Source organism: Lonchura striata, chromosome 3 (genome assembly GCF_046129695.1).
Source record: "Lonchura striata isolate bLonStr1 chromosome 3, bLonStr1.mat, whole genome shotgun sequence".
NCBI lineage: Eukaryota > Metazoa > Chordata > Aves > Passeriformes > Estrildidae > Lonchura > Lonchura striata.
Window position 1 is genome coordinate 23,362,713 of NC_134605.1, and position 17,765 is coordinate 23,380,477.

Below are 17,765 nucleotides of genomic sequence, written 5' to 3' on the forward strand. Positions count from 1 at the left end.
TTAAGGAAATGTCTGGCTACTGACTCAAGAAAAATACTGCAAAGTCATGGCTGAGTAAGCTCTGCAGGGAGCACAAAATGTCCCCAAACTGGAACACAAAATGTCCAGAAACAAAGCTTTTATTTGAGAATTGAAACTAAGCAATAATTTTGCTATTAAAAATAGGTGCCTTTTAAGGAAGTTGTGAACTACATAGATGAAACATCAGGAAAAAATGAAAACGTGTTGTCAGTCACTCTTCTCCCACTTATTTCACAGTCCCATCAGAATACACTCTTACACCAAATATTCAGATAGCTCCCACATACTAGAATCCATCTACATTGTCCAAAGTAAGGAGAGGCTACATAAAAAATTACCAAAAAATAATGAATTTTCATTATCATACCATCAAGAGAAAAATCTGCATTGGTCCATCATGAAACTGCTTGTACAAGGTAGTGCATGAAACATGGATCTCTTTACCTCCCAGTCTACTAACCTCCATCTGAACCCACTGGAAAGAATTGAAGAATGTCACCTACAGTGTAAGCTGAAGCCTCTCCCAGGACCTAAAGACACTTGGTGACCCCACGCAGCATCGCTGCTAAGCCCATATGTTTTGCTGGACTCAGGGAATTACAAGTCTGCTTCTAAGTTTCCCATCCTTTCCTCCTCCAGGGCTGGACTCTGGGGTCAAGCAGGCAGCACCACCAGGATCTCCACAAAGCTGAACAGTGGAGGTGTAAAATCTGGCAGTGCTGTCAGAAATAAAGCACGTGGCAAGTATCATGGAACTTATATCTTTGAATTAATTAGATTTGAAAAAAAACACCACACTTTTTAGTATGGTGGGTATTTAGAATCCCATATCACTGCCACAGCAGCATTGCACTCACAGTTAGCACAGTTAGTTGTTTTCATGCACAAGTGGTACTTTAAAAACTAACAAGATTTGAACTACCAAAAGAGTAATACAAGTTGAATGATCCTTTAATTCCTTATTTGAAGTGATCCCCATGAAAGCAGTGTTTCCACTATTGTTGTTTATCCCTATGGCTTCCTATTCCTTTCTCCTTCTGCTAACACTTTAATCTCTCAACTCTTCATCCACTCATCATTTCCCTAGGCTTGAAAACTAATCCTCTGAGGTCAGTAAGGAAACTTCCACTGACTCCGTGAGATTTAGAATTATATTGTACACTTAATTTTCCTCCCCCTTCTAGCTCCCAACTTCCTCTTTTGTTTCTTCTGGAACTTATTTACTCATCACTTTAGCCGTTCCATATCTGGTCCCATGAAATTGGGAATTTACTGGAGCATTAAGAAAGAGAACTAAATAGATGTCCCTCCAGTCATTATTATTGTTTGCATTTCCTATTTTAAATCACATTCCCTCCTGCTCCTTTTTCATCATCTTCTTTAAGACTTCTAAGCCCTTTTAGACAAGTATCCTATTTTATTCATTTATACGGAAACAAATATGATAGCTGAGTGAAGTGCGATGCTACTTGACAATACCAACTTCAACCACCTATATTTCCAACTGTTCTGAGCAATACCACTTCAGGAATGGTCCATCTCTAGAAAACCACTATTTAATGGTTAACATAACCATTTCTTAATTTTTAAAGACCCAAATAGCAAATATAAGAACACACAATACATGTAAAACTCAACAACCCTTAATCTGTTTAGAGAACACCAGCACCTCAATTTTAGATTTAGAATACTTTAATAAACTCTATTTAAATCACAGAAACCTAACCTTAGCATGTTTCTATTGAAACACTTAAGTACTCCAACCACAGGAATTTCACATACAAAATACCTTCATTCTGCAGTGAAGAGGAAATGAAATGAACATAAGAAATACTGTATTGGTTAATTTAACTAAGTACTCTCTAAAAAAAGATTAATTCTCAAACCAAAACTCAGAATGCTAACATGTTCACAACTACGTACACAAAAAAGCTGTAGAATCAGTCTCATAACTCCGAGCAGTTACAATAACATAAAAATTTACTTTAAATACAAACAGCAAGCACTCCTTATCCTTGCTCTCCACTTGACAGCACTGCACTCATGTATCTGTGGACTTAATATAGTATGTAAGCCACATAAACACATCTGTTATCCTTTATCACTCACTTTATGGGATCAAAGATAAATAAAAAATCAGGTAAGAAAACCTACTCATCTCCATAGTTTTTTTCTCTCCAAACAATTCCCAAGAAGAAGAAAACACATCAATTTCTTACAAAAATATTATGGCTTAACCGTATATTTACAGGAATACTGATCAGCTAACTCAATGGACACTTTCACAGAAATGTGCACTCTAATCTGTCAAGCCTTTTGAGATGTCACCTAAGAATCATCCAGATGGGCACAGCTGGTGGAGAAATCTTTGCCAATGTACTGTCACTGTACTTCATTTCAACTGGTAACTAAATAAAGAAAACATTGCAAATATCAAAATTAATTCTCATCTTGTTATTCCACACCCAAGACAATCCACAGGTGTGTAAGCAGACCCTAAAATGACCCAGCCAGGGCTGTCAGGCCATACTGGGACAATGTCTGACAGGAACATGGCTTTCCACTTCCTTCTGCCTACTGTTCCAGCCTATAATCAATGTTCTTGCTACACACACTTTCTTTCATGGAGCACTCCTAAGGTTCAACAGACAGATGTTAGGATGTCTTTGGTTGTCAGTATCTATTATCAAATTACATTAAGATACAGCAATCTAAAAAAAACAAAGTACACAAACTGATCATATTACAATCCTACTGTCATTCTCCTGTCCAATCATATCCAGTATTTCCATCTTTGTTCCCAATATAAAACAAGAAGCTGTGCTTGCTGTTTCAAATGAACTTGCCACCTAAAGCAGGCAAAAAATTAGTAGAAAGGATCAAAAAAGTTACATATATGTCCAGCATGCAATAATTTACATTGGTAACAAGGAGCAACAATGCTGAAAAATCAATTGCAGAGTGAGCTGGATGACCAAAAGGAATACTAAAACTACAATTATCTTATTCTAAGGCCTACAAATCTGAGACAGAACAGTGCTCCAAGTAGGAAAAAAAGCTCCCTTTGAGTTGAGCTATTGAAATGTAGTAACAAGTTACTCCTCTGTCTTTGGCAAATGAACAAACTGCAGAAAACAGTAAATGAATTTTTTCTATTGCAGCCATAAAAATTACTATATTTAGTACTGCAGCTTGGCATGAATAAAGTTAATTTACACAACTCTGGAAGAGGAATTCTTTCTACTTTGTCCAAAGTTTTAAATAAGGCCCTAGTGATATTATTTTTGAAATCCATATAGAGTTCAAGATTTTGCTTTAAGCCTCACCAATTAAAGTTAAGATTTATTTCTCAGAACAGCAGTAAAATATTTTAGCAACACCCAGAAAAAGATTAATTAAATTCATATGGTGGGGGTATTTTACCACACAATGCTTATGAAATATCAATATAAAATAGAAACCTGATGATCGAATTAACTTGCATAAAATATTGCAAATCACAAGACTGTATCATCCAGCTGCTTGGTAGGTGAAGAATGTGTGTTTAGGACCCAAGTGTAGTTTCTGTATTAACGTTTAAAGCTATTTTACTGCATCAATTAGTTTATTTTAATCTCTTTTAATGGCCCATAAAGCCAAGCTTAGGTTGGCCTCTCAAAAACAGACCAATTGCTCCCTCCACTGGAAGTCACCAACCATTACACCAGGGTGCGCAGATCCGCAGGTAAAAACAGGCATCGACAGGCGAAGTTAAACGAATTAGAGGGGGTTTCCACTTAATTACTTGGTAGTCGGCTAAGATTTGACAGACTGATAACCTGAATTTTTCATTCTCTTACCAGAAAGATACACATACACAGGTTTTCGAAATCTAAAATCTTAAAAGTAGAGAATGTAAAAGACAAGGCAAGGCACCTGAAATATGGAATCAGTGGTTTGGGTTAAAAGGGACCTTGGAAACCATCCCCCCTCCATTTCTATCATTCTGCCAGGGGCAGGGACACCCTCCACTAGATCAGGTCAGACTGGATGGGGCTCTGAGTGGCCTTGAACACTTCAAGAGACGGGCACCCACAACTTCTTTGGCTACCTGTTCCAGTGTATCACCATTCCCTCATAAGGAAGAATTTCTTCCTAATATCTAATCTAAACCTACTCTCCCTTCAGTTTAAACCCATTCCCCCTTTTCCTGTCACTAGTAAATAGCCCCTCTCCACCTTTCTTGTAAGCTCCTTTCAGGTACTGGAAGGCCACAATTAGGTCACCCTGAAGCCCCCTCCAAGCTGAACAACCTCAATTCTCTCAGCCTTTCCTCAGAGCTCAAGAGGCTCCATCTTCATGTCACTCCTGTGGACTTGCTTTTCATTTTCAGACTCAGTAAAATGCTCCCATCAGCTTTAAACACAAGGAATCTAAAATTAAGAATATAGTATTTTCTGTACTCTGTCTGCAGAGATAAATAAGAATAGTTTTTAATGGAGAATCTATTGCATGGGGATCTTCTGTGCAAAACTTATGTGAAAGCTGAAAAGTCTTAGAAAATAGTAATATGCAATACAAATCCAGCAAATTTAAAGAAGCAAAACTTGACATACAAAATCCCCCACCTAACAAGTAAATTGTTAACCTATGCACAAAGTCAATTTCAATCAGGTCCAGGCAAAGTTAATTTTCAGCATTTGGTACATGCAAAAACTTACTCTCATTTCTCAAATACTGTAAGGAAGAAAAAGTTGTATTTCATTAGCATTTTCAAAAGCTTTATCTGTGATACTGCTTACCTACAGACATGCTCAATGAGAACCTAGCCCTTGCTCAGGCAGTCAGGGATGCTAAACTTGGTGATTGCAAGGTCCATGCTGATTACCAGGTACACATCCTTGGTGAATAATGAAGTTGTAATGATGCAGGTCAGAAACCAAGAGTCTTCAGACTTTTTATTAAGTAAAGACATTCCAACTCACACCACTTTTCTTATTGGGCACTTACATGAATACCGAGATACCTTGATATTCATAATATCGAGAGTTCTCAGCAGAGAAAAGCAATGCCTTCAGCCTCAGCTCCTGTTGTTATCCACATCAGTGGTGCACAGACTCAGAGTATCAGCTAAAATGTGCTCAAAATCAAATATATTTCTCCTCTAAGTCTCTCTACCAACTCAGCAACACTGAATAATAGGATACTGTTAACCTTCTGAAGGTTTACAATCCTGTTAAAAGGTAAAAATAAAAAGCAAACATCCCACTAAATGACAGCAGTTTTCCTTGGAAAAGAGCACACAGCACACAAAACTTAAGTGCTTGGTCATCTCATTAAACAGGCTGGTTACCCACAAAACCAAGCTTTGACAGTTTCGACAGCCTGATCCCTCAGGAAGGATTTTGTAGCTGCCCTCCAAGAAAATTCCAAGCCTATCCATAGAAGAAAAATCTGTTGTGTTATGAAAATTCCTGGAAAAACACTTCCAAGCGAATAATATGTTGAGCTAACACAATTAGGCTTATTTATTGATTAGCTGGTATAGTCACAGTTGTAGAATTATGAAGTGTTATGTTTATTACAGAATGTTTTAGAAAGTTTTGCTCTTCAGCACATAACTAAAAGTCTAGGACTGTTTGCAAAATGAACTTCAATAGCATTTTATTGCACATGAAACAACCAATCCCTGAAAATAGAAAAAGAGGCAAAAAAAGAAACAAATAAATTAATACTTTAAGAACATTGCTACACCTTAAACCAAGAATTTTTAGACCTGGGAAGTACATAAATAGTATTACAAGATTTAAGTAAGAAAATAATCCACCTAAAATTTTAATTCAGATTTTCAGGTAGCAAATACTGTTTTATTGAGAATTCATGCAGTTTCTAATTCTCACTGCACAACTAATCACTTTTAGTTACAGCCTTTTAATCCTCAGCTGACCCCAGACACACTCTGCCATGACACAGCAGCAATTCCAAGTCCGCTTCCAGAGGGAGAAAAAAAGCTCATGTCAAGTATGCTTCTATGACCAGAAGCCTGAAGCATGCACTTTTAGTATCAACAGACACATTCTAAGCAGTATTACAGATTTATTCTTTTTTTAAAGCTATGACATTTTACTTACCTTAATGACAAATTTATTGGATGCCATGATAGGTCAGTGTAAGTTGGTCCTATAAAAATACCAATTAAAAGTGATCAGCACTGGAGAAACACTCAGATCTCCACAGCAATCAAGAATGAATTTTACATCTGGGGCCCATTCCTTCATGACTACTCTTCTTCAAACCCTACACTCTGCTTTTAGTAAAATAAGGAAAACTCTTATTTAAAGGACAATTACTTAGCTACGTGTGTTGGTTTCATTTAGTGAACCTCATAACTTTGGAGGCACTTTGGCACTTTGCATCCAACACGGGAAGTACAAAGTTAGAACTCTTTCAAGTAAGAAACTACAGCTTTTGGCTCACTTAGTGTCCATCCAGACATACATGTTATGTAGATTTAAAATTTTATACTATACACATAAAGCACCATAACCCAAATCTTATGGTGGTTGCACAAAAGTAAAGTGAACTTTGGACATCCTCCTCCCTTGCTTATCCAAAACAGGACCTAAATCACTTCATTTGGGATCCTGAGTGCAAATATTAAAAATTGAGGAATGTGTATATATTTCTCATTTTGTATTTCAAGTCACAGGTAAGTACTGCGATAGAGCTGTCGATGTTTCGGGACACCAGTCAGGCTGGGGATACTTGTTTCTGTCACACACTATGCTTCCACGTTTCACAATGCAATTGTTATCATTATTTAACTCAAAAAAGTGCAAAACAAGATAAACAAACAGCCTTTAAAACTACACAGTGTAGCACGATGATTTTAATCTTAAAATTCTTAACAGTCCTGCACACAGAAGCTGGAATGCCATCATGCCTTGTGCCATCTCGCTATCATTCTCCCTTGCACCAAACAGCCCTGGAAATGTCTCCATTTTATCTCATTAAATCCTGACAACTTTACTGATAGCAATTTTGAGAAACACAATGCAAAGGACAGAGCTCTGGACCACTTGAGACATCCTAGTTCAGTTCAGTCATGTAGAAAGCTCTGCTGAACTTACCCTGACATCACTGCTTTCTTCTGCTACCAGTTTAATTTCCAGAATAATACTGTTGCAACACGTCTGCTACTACTCACGTGAAAACTGCTGGCATGCAAAAATCCCCTCCAAACCCAATTTACAAAATAACAGAAGAAAAACATAAAAAGGAAAAGGACACACAAGAGAAGTTAGCTTTGGTTCAGTTTGCTCTTCCTGGGTGTAAGCCAACTTTGGGAGTTTGCCAACTACCCCAATTCTTTGCACTGACCACACAGATAAGACAAAGGAAATACAGCAGACAGACAAAATGTAAGAAAATCCACAGAATAAAAAAGGAAAATATTTTATTTGTGAACCATCAGGGTAATCACTGAAGTGGCCCAGGTGAAAAAATACTCAATACTAAGACATCAGAAGATAAGGAAAACCACTCACCGATTTTTCAAGGAAAGAAAAAACAAACCAAAAACAACTAGTCCCAAAATGCTTTGCCACTTCCTGTGTTTAATAAAACACCAAACACCAAAACCACAGATCTGTTACAACTGCTGCTGTTTGACAGCAAGATTCTGTCTCATGGAATCCTTTTTCTGTTGCAAACCTCTAAAGTAAACACCACACAAGGACACATGAAGATAAGCAAATATGGCAGAAAAGCTCCTCGCAAGACTATATATATATTTATACTAAAAAAGTCCTGATACAGGATGTGTAGTATTCCAAGACATAAAATTTTGATACTACCTGTGCATGAAGACATGATTTAGAATCAAACACATAGATTGCCTGTAGCTAGAGTGAGATGCACATTAAAAATAACATGGCAGAATAACTTTCTCCCCTAAATTTGAGTCAAATGGAGCGGTGGGTACTCAGGAGAAGCCAGAGCACATGGTCATCCAGAGAGCAAGCTCAAGTGTCCTCTGCCAGCTGATGAAAAGGATCTTACCTTGGCAAAGCAGCTTCCTGTGGTGAGGAAATGCAGAGCTCAGAGGGAGGAGGAACTGAAAACTCCTGGCACACACTTGGATGTACAGCAGCAAGCTTCACCCACTGCCCATCTCCGAGTGGGGAGAGGGGGCACCTGAAAGCGGCAGAAACAAACACTAATTAAAGAACTCTGTAGGGTAAATTGATATTAAGTATTTTTGTACACAAAATTAACTATCACAACATAAAAGACTTTTCTGAACTTTCCCGTCCAGCACTTGTCAGTTTCTGGGAGCAGATCCTAAGCTTGGGATGAGCAGTGCAATGCTCAGCTACTCACACAGCCAGTAAAGCATCCCCAGTTCCGGAAAGATACACCACGATCTTCCCATCTGCCATTCAGTATTTCTATACACCACGATCTTCCTATCTGCCATTCAGGATTTCTATGCCCACTGCTGCCAATTACTCCACTTAATCCTTGAAAAATACTCTTCCATCCCAGTCAGCACCTTTTCTCCTCATTGTTATTTACACTCCTTCATTCATAAACTGCCAATTCACCTTTAAGGCTCAACAATTCAGTTTCCAAAACGTGACCCAGTCATCACAGAACTGCCTAGAACTAGAGGGAGGAGAGGTTCTTAGGAGTATCACAGGGCCACAAACAGGTACTATTATATTTTTAAACTTTTGTGGAACAGCTGATTGCAATTTGCAAGGAAAAATTACTATACTATTTTAGAAATTATATTCATTTCTGCATGGGGATGAGGCATTAAATACTTGTCTTTTGGCTACAGTCATAAACTCTGCAACTATAAACGAAATTGAAAACAAACCCATTCATTAACAAATGAATATAAAATGAGATATTCTAGACAGTGACTACAGAAGTAGAGAGAAGAGTGAACACAGAAGTATAACTGTATTCACAGGAGTATTTATTGTACTTACAGGAGTGAATACAGGAAAGCAAAAGAGCTAACGGAAACCGGAGGTTAGGGAACAAAGTTATTTGAACTTGTTTTGGCCGGGGCACTTTCGCCCGCCCACAGGAAGCCTCAGACAGCTGGACGCAGGTGTAAGGCGGAGTGGCCACAGTAGCGGGCATGCAAAGAAGAAAAATCAGATATATACACGTTTTTATGCCCGGCCAGGCTGGGCGGGGCTGAGGAACGGGAAAGAGCGGCTGAGGGAGGCTCGGTGGGAGCCGAGCGGCACCGCCGCCAGAGCCCTGGCCCTGCGAGCATCCCCTCAGAGGTTCACCCGAAGAGAACAGCGGGGCCGGAGCCCAGGCGGGGCCGGAGCCCAGGCGCGGCCGCAAGCGCCGGGCGGCACAAGGCGGCCATACCCTCCCCCCGCCGCGCCCGCCTCCCGCCGCTCCTCTGCCCTACCCAAAATGGCCGCGCCCGGCGCCGCCGCCCGCCCCGCGTGCCCGCACGCAAAATGGCCGCCAGCGGCTGAGGCGGGCCGGGTCGCGAGTGACGCTGCGCTCGGCTAATGGCGGGCGGCGAGGGGCGGCGCGGCATGTCCGGGGCCGTGCTTCTTGCGTGCTTCTGCTTCCTGCCGGGGCGTGTTTGAACGTGTGGGGGTGGGCGGGTGAGTGCTCGCCTCCTCGGTGGCACCTTCTTCGCGCCGCTGTGCCTTCAGCCGCCCGCGCTTCAAGGTCGCTGTGCCGCGGGGAAGGAGGAGCAGGGGGCTGGGAGGGCTCCGGGGTGCGGGAGGGGTGGGTGGTCGGCCGGGTTACACCTGTCAGGGTCATGGGGTTGGGCGGGGGTGGGAGCATCTCCTCTCCGAGTTACAGCTTTGTGGCCGCTCAAACCAGTGAGGTATTTTGGTATAAAACATGAGTATACGTGCGAAATCCCATGGAAAGTATGTTGGGTTTTTTTTTCCACCTTCTTATTATACGAGGATTAGTTAATTGCTCCCTTTGTAATGGTGCCGCTTCTGAATACTATAAGGTGGTCAGGCAAAGCTGAACAAAGGTAAAGTGGTTTCAGGAGCTGCACACCTTGCTTTGCCTGCAATTTCAAAGTTCTGTATTACCTTGGGAGCTCAGCTACTCATTGAATTTTATTAACTATGGGGAGGAAGGTGTATTTTGAACCTGCTTTTGGGCTTCAGATGCTTACCATCTGGGCACTAGTGCTTGTAATTAGATAATTAGATAAAGCTTTGTTGTGTTTAAGATTTAGCATGCCAAAGCTCGAAGACAATGCAGCAATTAACATTTCAAAATGTCTGAATTGAGGTGCGTTTTTGTTCACAAAGTAAGGCTTTTTGTTTAGTGTTTTAGTCATCTGCTGCACTGCAATTAAAGGTATTAACATTCAGCTTCATGTATTCATTGTTGTTATTACAGAGTAAGGAAAAAATATTTCTAGAATATGTTTAAAATAATAAATTATCTTTACCTAGGTAGATGCCAGTTTGCAATGAGTCTTAAAACCTTCTGGAAGGACAACAAAGTTCTGATTGTTATGGGAGCTAGCCTGGGGCTAGTGCACTGGGGCTGGTATTACTTGAAGTCCAGTCCTATTTTCGAAGTGAAGACAGAGGATTTTTCTCCAGAACGTGACATTCTGACATTCATGATGCAAAGCATTCGCAAAAGCAAAGAAAAATAGCATTAGTACTTTGATTTTTGGGTAAGTTGCCTAATTAGTTGTGTCTGTGTTTATGAGGCAGAGGATGAATTAATTGAGAATTTTTAAACATACAGCCTTGGTATTCTAACTTTAGTCTTTCAGAGCTTTATTCTACTTTGCAACTGAGTTAATTTTTTGTACCTACATGGACCCAAAAAGTGCATCATAAATTTCAAAAACTACTGCTAAATCCCACACGATGAGCTCAGTTAAGTGAGGGTATTATGTGTCTTAAAGATATTTTAAAACAAGCTCCAGTAACTTCAGGACGGCAATGAAACTCATGTGACTGGATTTATAACAGTGTCCTTTCAGGTTTAAAACTGCCCAGAAATAATTCTGACTGTACAAAGTAACATATTATGACTGAGTAGGGATAGTGATTACAACAGAGAATGAAACAAAAGGAAGTACGAGTGTAAATACTGTAGAGTTTGCATAGAAATGTAAATAAGCGTTGATTTAAGTTTTACTGTTATAAGAACTGAAAAACTTTCTTTGCGGGCCTCTTGAAATAAGAAACCTTGTTTGAACATCAAAAGCTGTTGTTTCTGTTGCCTGGCAAGTACTGCTGACTAGTTGAGTTCTTTTGTTCTTGAGTAAAATCAGGTGACTATCACTGTAGTTTTGGTACTTCAGTGCAATTCAATGAAGTTGATGGTAGCCTGCTACTTACAGACCTGCTGATAACAGTACAGACCAGAGGTCAGAATTGAAGTTATTAATAGACAGGTATAATTGGTGCGCTCTCTGTGTTTGTAGTAAAATCATATTAGTAGATTTTCTCAGTTAAAAATGAGAGTGCATAGGCCAGTGGAGGTTCAACAAAGCCCTGACCCCAGCCCAGGACAATGCTGTGTCCTGCGCTGGGGTCACAGCCCCATGCCGAGTTACAGGCAAGAGTGGCTGGAGAGGTTCCTGGGAATGCTGTGGTGACAGCAGCTGAACATGAGCCAGCGTGTGCTGGCAGTGATTGTCCCCTGTGCTTGGCACTGCTGAGGGACTCCAGCCTTCAGAGAGGACACTGAGGTGTGAATGAGTCCCGAGAGGGCAGTGGTCCTGTGAGGAGTGCTGAGGGAGCTGGGGGTCTTCAGCCTGAGGAAAAGAAGGGTCAGGGCAATGTGGTGTTTTCTACAACCACCTGGAAGGTGGGGGTTGGTCTCTTCTTCCGAGTAGCAAGTGCTTAGGACAAGAGGAAACAGCCTCAGGTTGCACCAGGGGAGGTTTAGATTGGGTATTAGGAAAACTGTCTTCACAGGAAGGGTTGTCAAACACTGGTTCAGGCTGCCCAGGGAGGTGGCTGAGTCACCTAATGGATGCATAGATGTGGCATGTGGGGACATGGTTCAAAGGTGGCTTGGCAGTGCTGGGGTAACAGCAGGACTCGACTTCAAAGGTCTTTTCCAACCTAAATGGTTTTTGGTGCAGTATTTGTCCTTCTGTGACTTTTTTTGGTGAAAACTAAAATAGGTCAAGTTATACAATATTTTCATAAGATTATTCTAATATCTTTCTGGTTTTTATTGTAGGTATAACTAAGCTTGAAGGTTTTCATCTGTGACTGTTGCCAGAAAAGATGAAGAAAACTACCTGGAGTAGAAAGAACTTTCTGCTTGTGGCAGGACTGTCACTTATAGGTGTCCATATAGGAAGCATACTTGTAAACTATGTTGCGAAAAAGTCTGCCCAGTCTCATTCAGAAGCTAGAAAAAATCGTCTGGAATGAAATAGCGCCCTGCTGTTTATCCATTTTGCATGATTTAAGCCTCGTTTTAAGAGAGCTGTGATGAGTAGTTTCAGGAATGTTATATATACTGTTTCACACCGAAAATAATCCTTACCTGCAAAGAATTAAAATGTACTACTCTTAAAATATGAAAGTACAATGAATTATGGATCCAAGCAAAAATGAAATGTTTTTTTGGCTAGAATTAAAGTCTTACCTTCAAAATGTCTCGCCTTGAAGCTAAAAAGCCTCCGTTATTTACTAGCAAGCCGTTAACTAGAGATGCAGTGAGTCAGTCACTGTCTCTGCTGAGTGGGGTATTAAAATCTTCCTACGGTCCTGCTGGTCGACTCAAACAGCTCCACAATGGTGCGGGGGGCTGTGTTTGTGCCACTTCCCAATCCTCAGCCCTCCTGGGGCACCTTTCCATCAGCCAGCCCGTGCTGCGTGTCCTGACAGCCTCTGTATTGAACCACATGTCACGTTTCAGTGACTGTGGCTTATTCACTGCCATTCTTTGCTGTGGCTTCATTGAAAATTTCAGGAGCCTGAATGTTGCACCTTTTACTGTCATTCAAATAAGCAAGCATCTTCTGAGTCTGTGCATGAACCACCTGAAATCTGAGGCCTGTGGTTGCCGGGTGTCTGTGGATTTTAGCAGTCTTGAGACTCTTGTTTGTTTGGTACGGAGCATTTTAACAAGCAAACCTGCTTGCATGCTTAATAAAACTGAAGTTGATCATCTCACCTCGCTGGTTTTAAAGGCTTTTATATTTACTGTTCCGTGTCATGTTGAGACTAATGCAGTTTTAGGCAAGTGTGTGGTAATACCTGTGAAAGGTAGAAGAGTTGTGGATTCTGCAGTTCTTCCTGGACTGCTGATAGAAACGCCAGAAATCCAATTGGGAAAACCACTTGCTGTCAAAAGGACTGGTTCAAACGTGATCAAGATTGCACTTTTCAGTGTGTCCATGTCAGGTGACAGCTCTAACCCTGAGGAAGGAACTATAGCAGTCCATCACGGAGTTTCTCTGGAAGCGTCAGAGCTGAATCAGCTGCTCAATGTGGGGCAGCAGCTGGTTAAGGATGAGGTGGGCCTTGTGCTGTGCCAGAAGGTGATGCATCCCTCCTTGAAGCAGTACCTGAAAGAGAATGGTGTCGTGGCTGTGGACAGGGCAGGGCTGTCTCTGATGGAGCCCCTGAGGCGTGTGACAGGTAACAGGCTAGTTTTCTGCCTAAACCATTGTCCTGGAGTTGTCATTAGGAGAGCGTCACCTGGGGTGGTGTCATTGCAGAGGGAGGTCTCTTCTTTCCTTCTGCCTTAGCCACTGAGCAAGAGTTGCTCTTTTCTAGTCTAAAAATAACTTTTCAAGATGAATAGGTCTTCTGTAAAGGCCTTGATGGTGGCATACCACAGGTGTTATTACTGCTTGCTGCATGAGGGATATCCAATTCGTTTATTTTCAAACTGATTCAAGACAAATGAAAAAATTATTTTTTTAATTTCAATTTGCCACAAAGTCTTGCAGTTAAAATGTGTTGGATTCTGTGATTTCCTGTGTGAATTGAAGTGACAGGTATTGAACAATGTATATAAGTTAAAAAGCCAAGAGGAATAAAGTTTATGCTTTATGAAATGCATCAGGTAGCTGTTCTGATGGTACCACATACTGTTTTCTCCTTTTTAATTGACAGGTTCACAGCCTATAGCTTCTATACATTCATTGTCTCCTGGCTGTTACGGCAGTTTGAAAGATTTGTGCATTGAGAGTTTTGCTTCAAAGCATTTTTTACATCTAATTCCTGAGGACACAGTTATCTGCAGCCTGATACTCTGTAACAGAAGTGAAACAGCATGGGATGAGTTGAAGGTAGGCAAATTTTATTCAAGTCTTTTCTTAGGAAGTCATGTTTTTAATGGAAAAATACTGAGAAATAATAAATAGATTGAGTTTCGAAATATCATTTTTTCAGTACATAAATTAAGTTCATATGTTTCCAGAATTTCAAAATCCTTGAAGTGCTTATGTTCATTTAATACCTCTGTTTTAATACAGTAAGTTGTTTAGGGGCAGGTACATCTTTCACCTGTTCTTGAGGCCAGTGCTGGATAAATATTTTCATTTTCATTATTTAGTCTATGAGAAGATAAAAATCAAAATGCCAGTAGCAACACATACAATGATAGTCAAGCGTTGTTTTGCATTGAACAGTTGGTCTGGAAATGTCATTGATACTTGACTGACTTTTTATATATAGCCCTGTTTTGGAAAAAGAAGGATTAAAATGCAGCTTTTTATTTCTGCCTCTCCATAGTGCGGACAAATAAAGACAATTTCTCATTAAGTGAAGATGGTCTTGGAAATCTCTGAGCAGCTTTATATCCACATGTAATTCAAGTTCATGGAATCTGTACCAGAAACTGCTGAAGATTTTATTCCAGTCGTTTTTTTCAATGAGGACAAATTCTATTAATTGTGGTATGTCTAACAAGAATTTCATGTGATTTTCAGCGTGTCTGTGAAACTGCAGAACATGTGTTACAGTTAACAGTGAAGGAACCTTTGGCATTATTAGGAGGAGGCTGTACAGAAACTCACCTGGCTTCATACATAAGACACAAGGTATGTAAGACATATGGGTTTTAAAGATGCTTAATGTACTTAAGAAATAAGAATTTATGTTGAATCACTGCAACAGTAAAACTTTCTAGATTAATGTGGCATTTTTGCTAACTACTAATATAAAATTAAGGGGTATATTTGAAGCACTCAGTTTTAATTCTCTTTTAAACTTAACACTATATTTGTACTTGTTGATCTTTCTGTAGGTATCTGTTGTAGTAGCTGCATGTTTTAAAGTGTTGAAAATATGTAGAGTTTTTATATGGGAAGATGATCATGCAGACGCTTTGACTCTTTTCTATTGTGGGATAATAATTAAACATTTTTTAGTTAAAACTGAACCATCTGTTTTGGGGGAAAAAGAAGTAGCAGTATGATACATGCCTTAAATTATTTCTGTGAAACTGTGTTCTGACTTTGCTTTCCTGGTTCTGGTTTCTTTTTTAGAGTTCTAGTCTGCCTGCCAGCACTTTCAAAGACTTGGGTTGTTCTCAGACACAGTACCAATTGGTTGCTGACGGGTTTTGCCGTTCCCTGGAGACTGTAGCTCGCTCTCTGAGTCATGATGGTGAAGAAGTTCTGACAGATGTGGTTTATGGACACTGTTGGTTTGTTCCCTCAGGTTCTCCTTGTGCCTCTAGGTGGTCAGATTTAGTTTCAAGATGCAGCTGTGGGGTGAATGATAACACAGAAGACCTCAGCTGGAGCTTTTTGCAAGGCCAGTCTAGCTCTCCCATTTTACAGGGCTGTCCTAAAGAGCCCTCAGTAAAGGTTGCTGATCTCCGGACTCTGGATTGCTTTGCTGCCAAGTGCAGTGGCCTGCAAGTAGCTCTGGAGACAGCCAACCTGATTTTGGATCTCTCATACATAATTGAAGATCAAAATTAGCTCTGATCTTATGTGATTTGTGTTATATAGCAAGACAACACTGATTTGAAGGCAGGGTAACATAATGTGTTAAAATATTTGAAAAGGCTAGAATGTGGACAGCAGATGGAAATTTTAAATTCAACAGCTGGCCATTGAATACTCTTCTCATTGTTAACCTGTTGTGCTCTCAAGCATTTTCAAATGTTCAGCCTGTTCCCTCTGCAGTAAGGAAAGTTCTGGATGTTGGTTAGCTCTGTGGCACCTTCAAAAGAATGGGAAAAATAGATTCACTTGCTGAGAAAACATGTTATGTGTTAGGATTTATACAGTCTCAGCAAAAGCTTTACACATTCTCAAAGAGACTTTTATATTGCAGCAGAATTTATCACTGGTATTTTTAATTTTGTAGATAAAAAAGGCTTAGCAGATAGGTTGAGTCACTTGTTTTTAATTTTGTCCTTAAGTTTTTGTCTCTGTATACTATATGTATACGCAGTTTCTATTTCTAAATGGGTGAAAGATTTAAATTTGTATATGTAGTTTACTTAACAAGTTATAAAAACTCAACCTATAATTCTTAAGGTAGCAAGTAGGTAATGGAAGATTTGAAAAGAACTAGCATACTGGATGGAAGAAACTCTTGTCAAGTGGACCTTGATTGTCTTCTGGGGAATACAGGGCAGTCTCTAATGAAGTTTCTATAATTTAAGCAAAGCTGCAAGACTGTCCACCTTGCCATTCAATTAGCTCTTTGACTGTGCATGGCTTCTTTTAATGAAGTAAGGCTTTAAGCTGCATAGACTTGTTTTGATCTTTAAATAAGACTCTAGACTGAATGATCAAAACTTTTTCTCATTCTCAGCTTGCATGCAAGATCAAAAAGGGTGGTACATTTTCTTGCTTTAGCTCATTTTCTTTGTCACTTTTCTTCTCCCTCTTTGTTTTCAGTCACAAGGGACAAATCATTCATGGTGCATTTCCAGAAAACATCCGAGTCAGTTGCCGTCTAGTCTGCTTATTTTTTTTCTTGGTCTCTTAAGTTTTTAATATATTTATTTACTGTATATAAGCAGTAGAATTGTTATGGATAACTCAGTTTTGAAATATGTAATTAAAACCAGATCTTTCCAGAACTTTGTACAAAGTCCTTTTAATTTTGAGAACATAAGAAATCATTTTCTCACTGGGGAAAAAAATTAAGAGTTATTTAAAGCTTTTTATCTTTTTATGACCTGAAATGATTGCTTCAGTGCCGAAAGGCATCCTTTGGGGACTTGTGCAAGACAGTTACAAGGGCTGAGAATGGAGGCTGCTGAAAGCTGGTTTGAAAGCTAATAAAGCTGCTTTCATATCTTGATCCTCCCATATGCCATGAGGAGACATCAGGAAAAATGAAGCCAAATGATGGTGCATATCTTAAGGCACAGAAGAATCTTGGTAATGCTTCATCTAATTATGATTCTCCAGCTCAGAGTGCTGAATTATACTGCTTTACTTCCTATAATAGCAGCTTGTTATGCAGTGTGGAAAATGTTGAGTTTAGTGACTACAGCTGTGAAGTGAAAATTAAAACAATATTCAAGTAGAAGTAGTTGTGAGTGTTCTTTTGTCTTGGTGTCTGAAGGTCGAATCACAGGTCTTGAGTCAGAGCTGACAGTGGTTTTTATTCTCCCTGAAAAGGAAAGTCACAGATTAAAAAACTGTAATAATTAAATGTTATTTTTGGTAAGTAGCTCAAAATTCATTTATACCTGAACTTAAGTTTTTTTCATATATAGGTAATTTTAATAACAATGAATTTATGCCTCCTACTCTGACTAAAAAGCATAAATAAGAAGCTTGCTCTGCT

The 17,765-nt window shown here is 39.7% G+C and overlaps 4 protein-coding genes across 11 annotated transcripts in view; 3 read left to right on the forward strand and 1 right to left on the reverse strand.

The window, feature by feature from the left end:
* SLX4IP (SLX4 interacting protein) overlaps positions 1–9,533 on the reverse strand; it is an 81,866-nt gene extending 72,333 nt beyond the window's left edge. For 3 of the 6 annotated variants that reach the window (XR_013339660.1, XM_077781962.1, XM_021540268.3), the window contains exons 1-3: positions 9,440–9,533; positions 8,062–8,196; positions 6,132–6,180 (exon numbers count right to left, since the gene is read on the reverse strand). Coding sequence is in view for 4 of the 6 variants with exons in the window: in XM_077781962.1 (XP_077638088.1) it covers positions 6,132–6,158 (27 nt within the window). In the remaining 2 variants the exon portion in view is untranslated. Of the gene's footprint in view, positions 1–6,131; positions 6,181–8,061; positions 8,197–8,999; positions 9,324–9,439 lie in introns of those variants that run through there. The other 3 variants (XM_021540269.3, XM_021540267.3, XM_077781963.1) reach the window with 3 other exon arrangements.
* Positions 9,534–9,576: 43 nt separating this feature from the next.
* Positions 9,577–12,652, forward strand: LOC144246043 (uncharacterized). 3 transcript variants are annotated; one of them, XM_077781967.1, is made up of 3 exons: positions 9,577–9,644; positions 10,467–10,696; positions 12,226–12,362. In XM_077781967.1, exon 2 carries the CDS (start codon positions 10,484–10,486, stop codon positions 10,673–10,675), a length of 192 nt encoding a protein of 63 aa, XP_077638093.1. In that variant the 5' UTR covers positions 9,577–9,644; positions 10,467–10,483; the 3' UTR covers positions 10,676–10,696; positions 12,226–12,362. The 3 variants fall into 3 exon arrangements, with proteins under 3 accessions (XP_077638093.1, XP_077638092.1, XP_077638091.1); XM_077781966.1 differs by having other exon boundaries at positions 9,617–9,711; positions 10,471–10,696; positions 12,226–12,652; XM_077781965.1 differs by having other exon boundaries at positions 9,617–9,711.
* Positions 12,273–12,652, forward strand: LOC144246044 (uncharacterized). Its single transcript, XM_077781968.1, has one exon. The coding sequence runs from the start codon at positions 12,273–12,275 to the stop codon at positions 12,420–12,422; it is 150 nt and encodes a 49-aa protein (XP_077638094.1). The 3' UTR covers positions 12,423–12,652.
* On the forward strand, positions 12,647–17,504 carry MKKS (MKKS centrosomal shuttling protein). The gene is made up of 4 exons (XM_021540274.3): positions 12,647–13,637; positions 14,118–14,293; positions 14,936–15,046; positions 15,494–17,504. Exons 1-4 carry the CDS (start codon positions 12,647–12,649, stop codon positions 15,932–15,934), a joined length of 1,719 nt encoding a protein of 572 aa, XP_021395949.2. The 3' UTR covers positions 15,935–17,504.
* The last annotated feature ends 261 nt before the right edge of the window (positions 17,505–17,765 follow it).

Excerpts from the sequence above, each read along its gene's own strand:
- MKKS (XM_021540274.3), top strand. The coding sequence starts at position 12,647 with ATGTCTCGCCTTGAAGCTAAAAAGCCTCCGTTATTTACTAGCAAGCCG. Across the intron at positions 14,294-14,935 it reads CAGCATGGGATGAGTTGAAG|CGTGTCTGTGAAACTGCAGA; the intron begins GTAGGCAAATTT and ends TGTGATTTTCAG. Across the intron at positions 15,047-15,493 it reads CTTCATACATAAGACACAAG|AGTTCTAGTCTGCCTGCCAG; the intron begins GTATGTAAGACA and ends TTTCTTTTTTAG.
- LOC144246044 (XM_077781968.1), top strand. The coding sequence starts at position 12,273 with ATGAAGAAAACTACCTGGAGTAGAAAGAACTTTCTGCTTGTGGCAGGA.
- LOC144246043 (XM_077781967.1), top strand. The coding sequence starts at position 10,484 with ATGAGTCTTAAAACCTTCTGGAAGGACAACAAAGTTCTGATTGTTATG.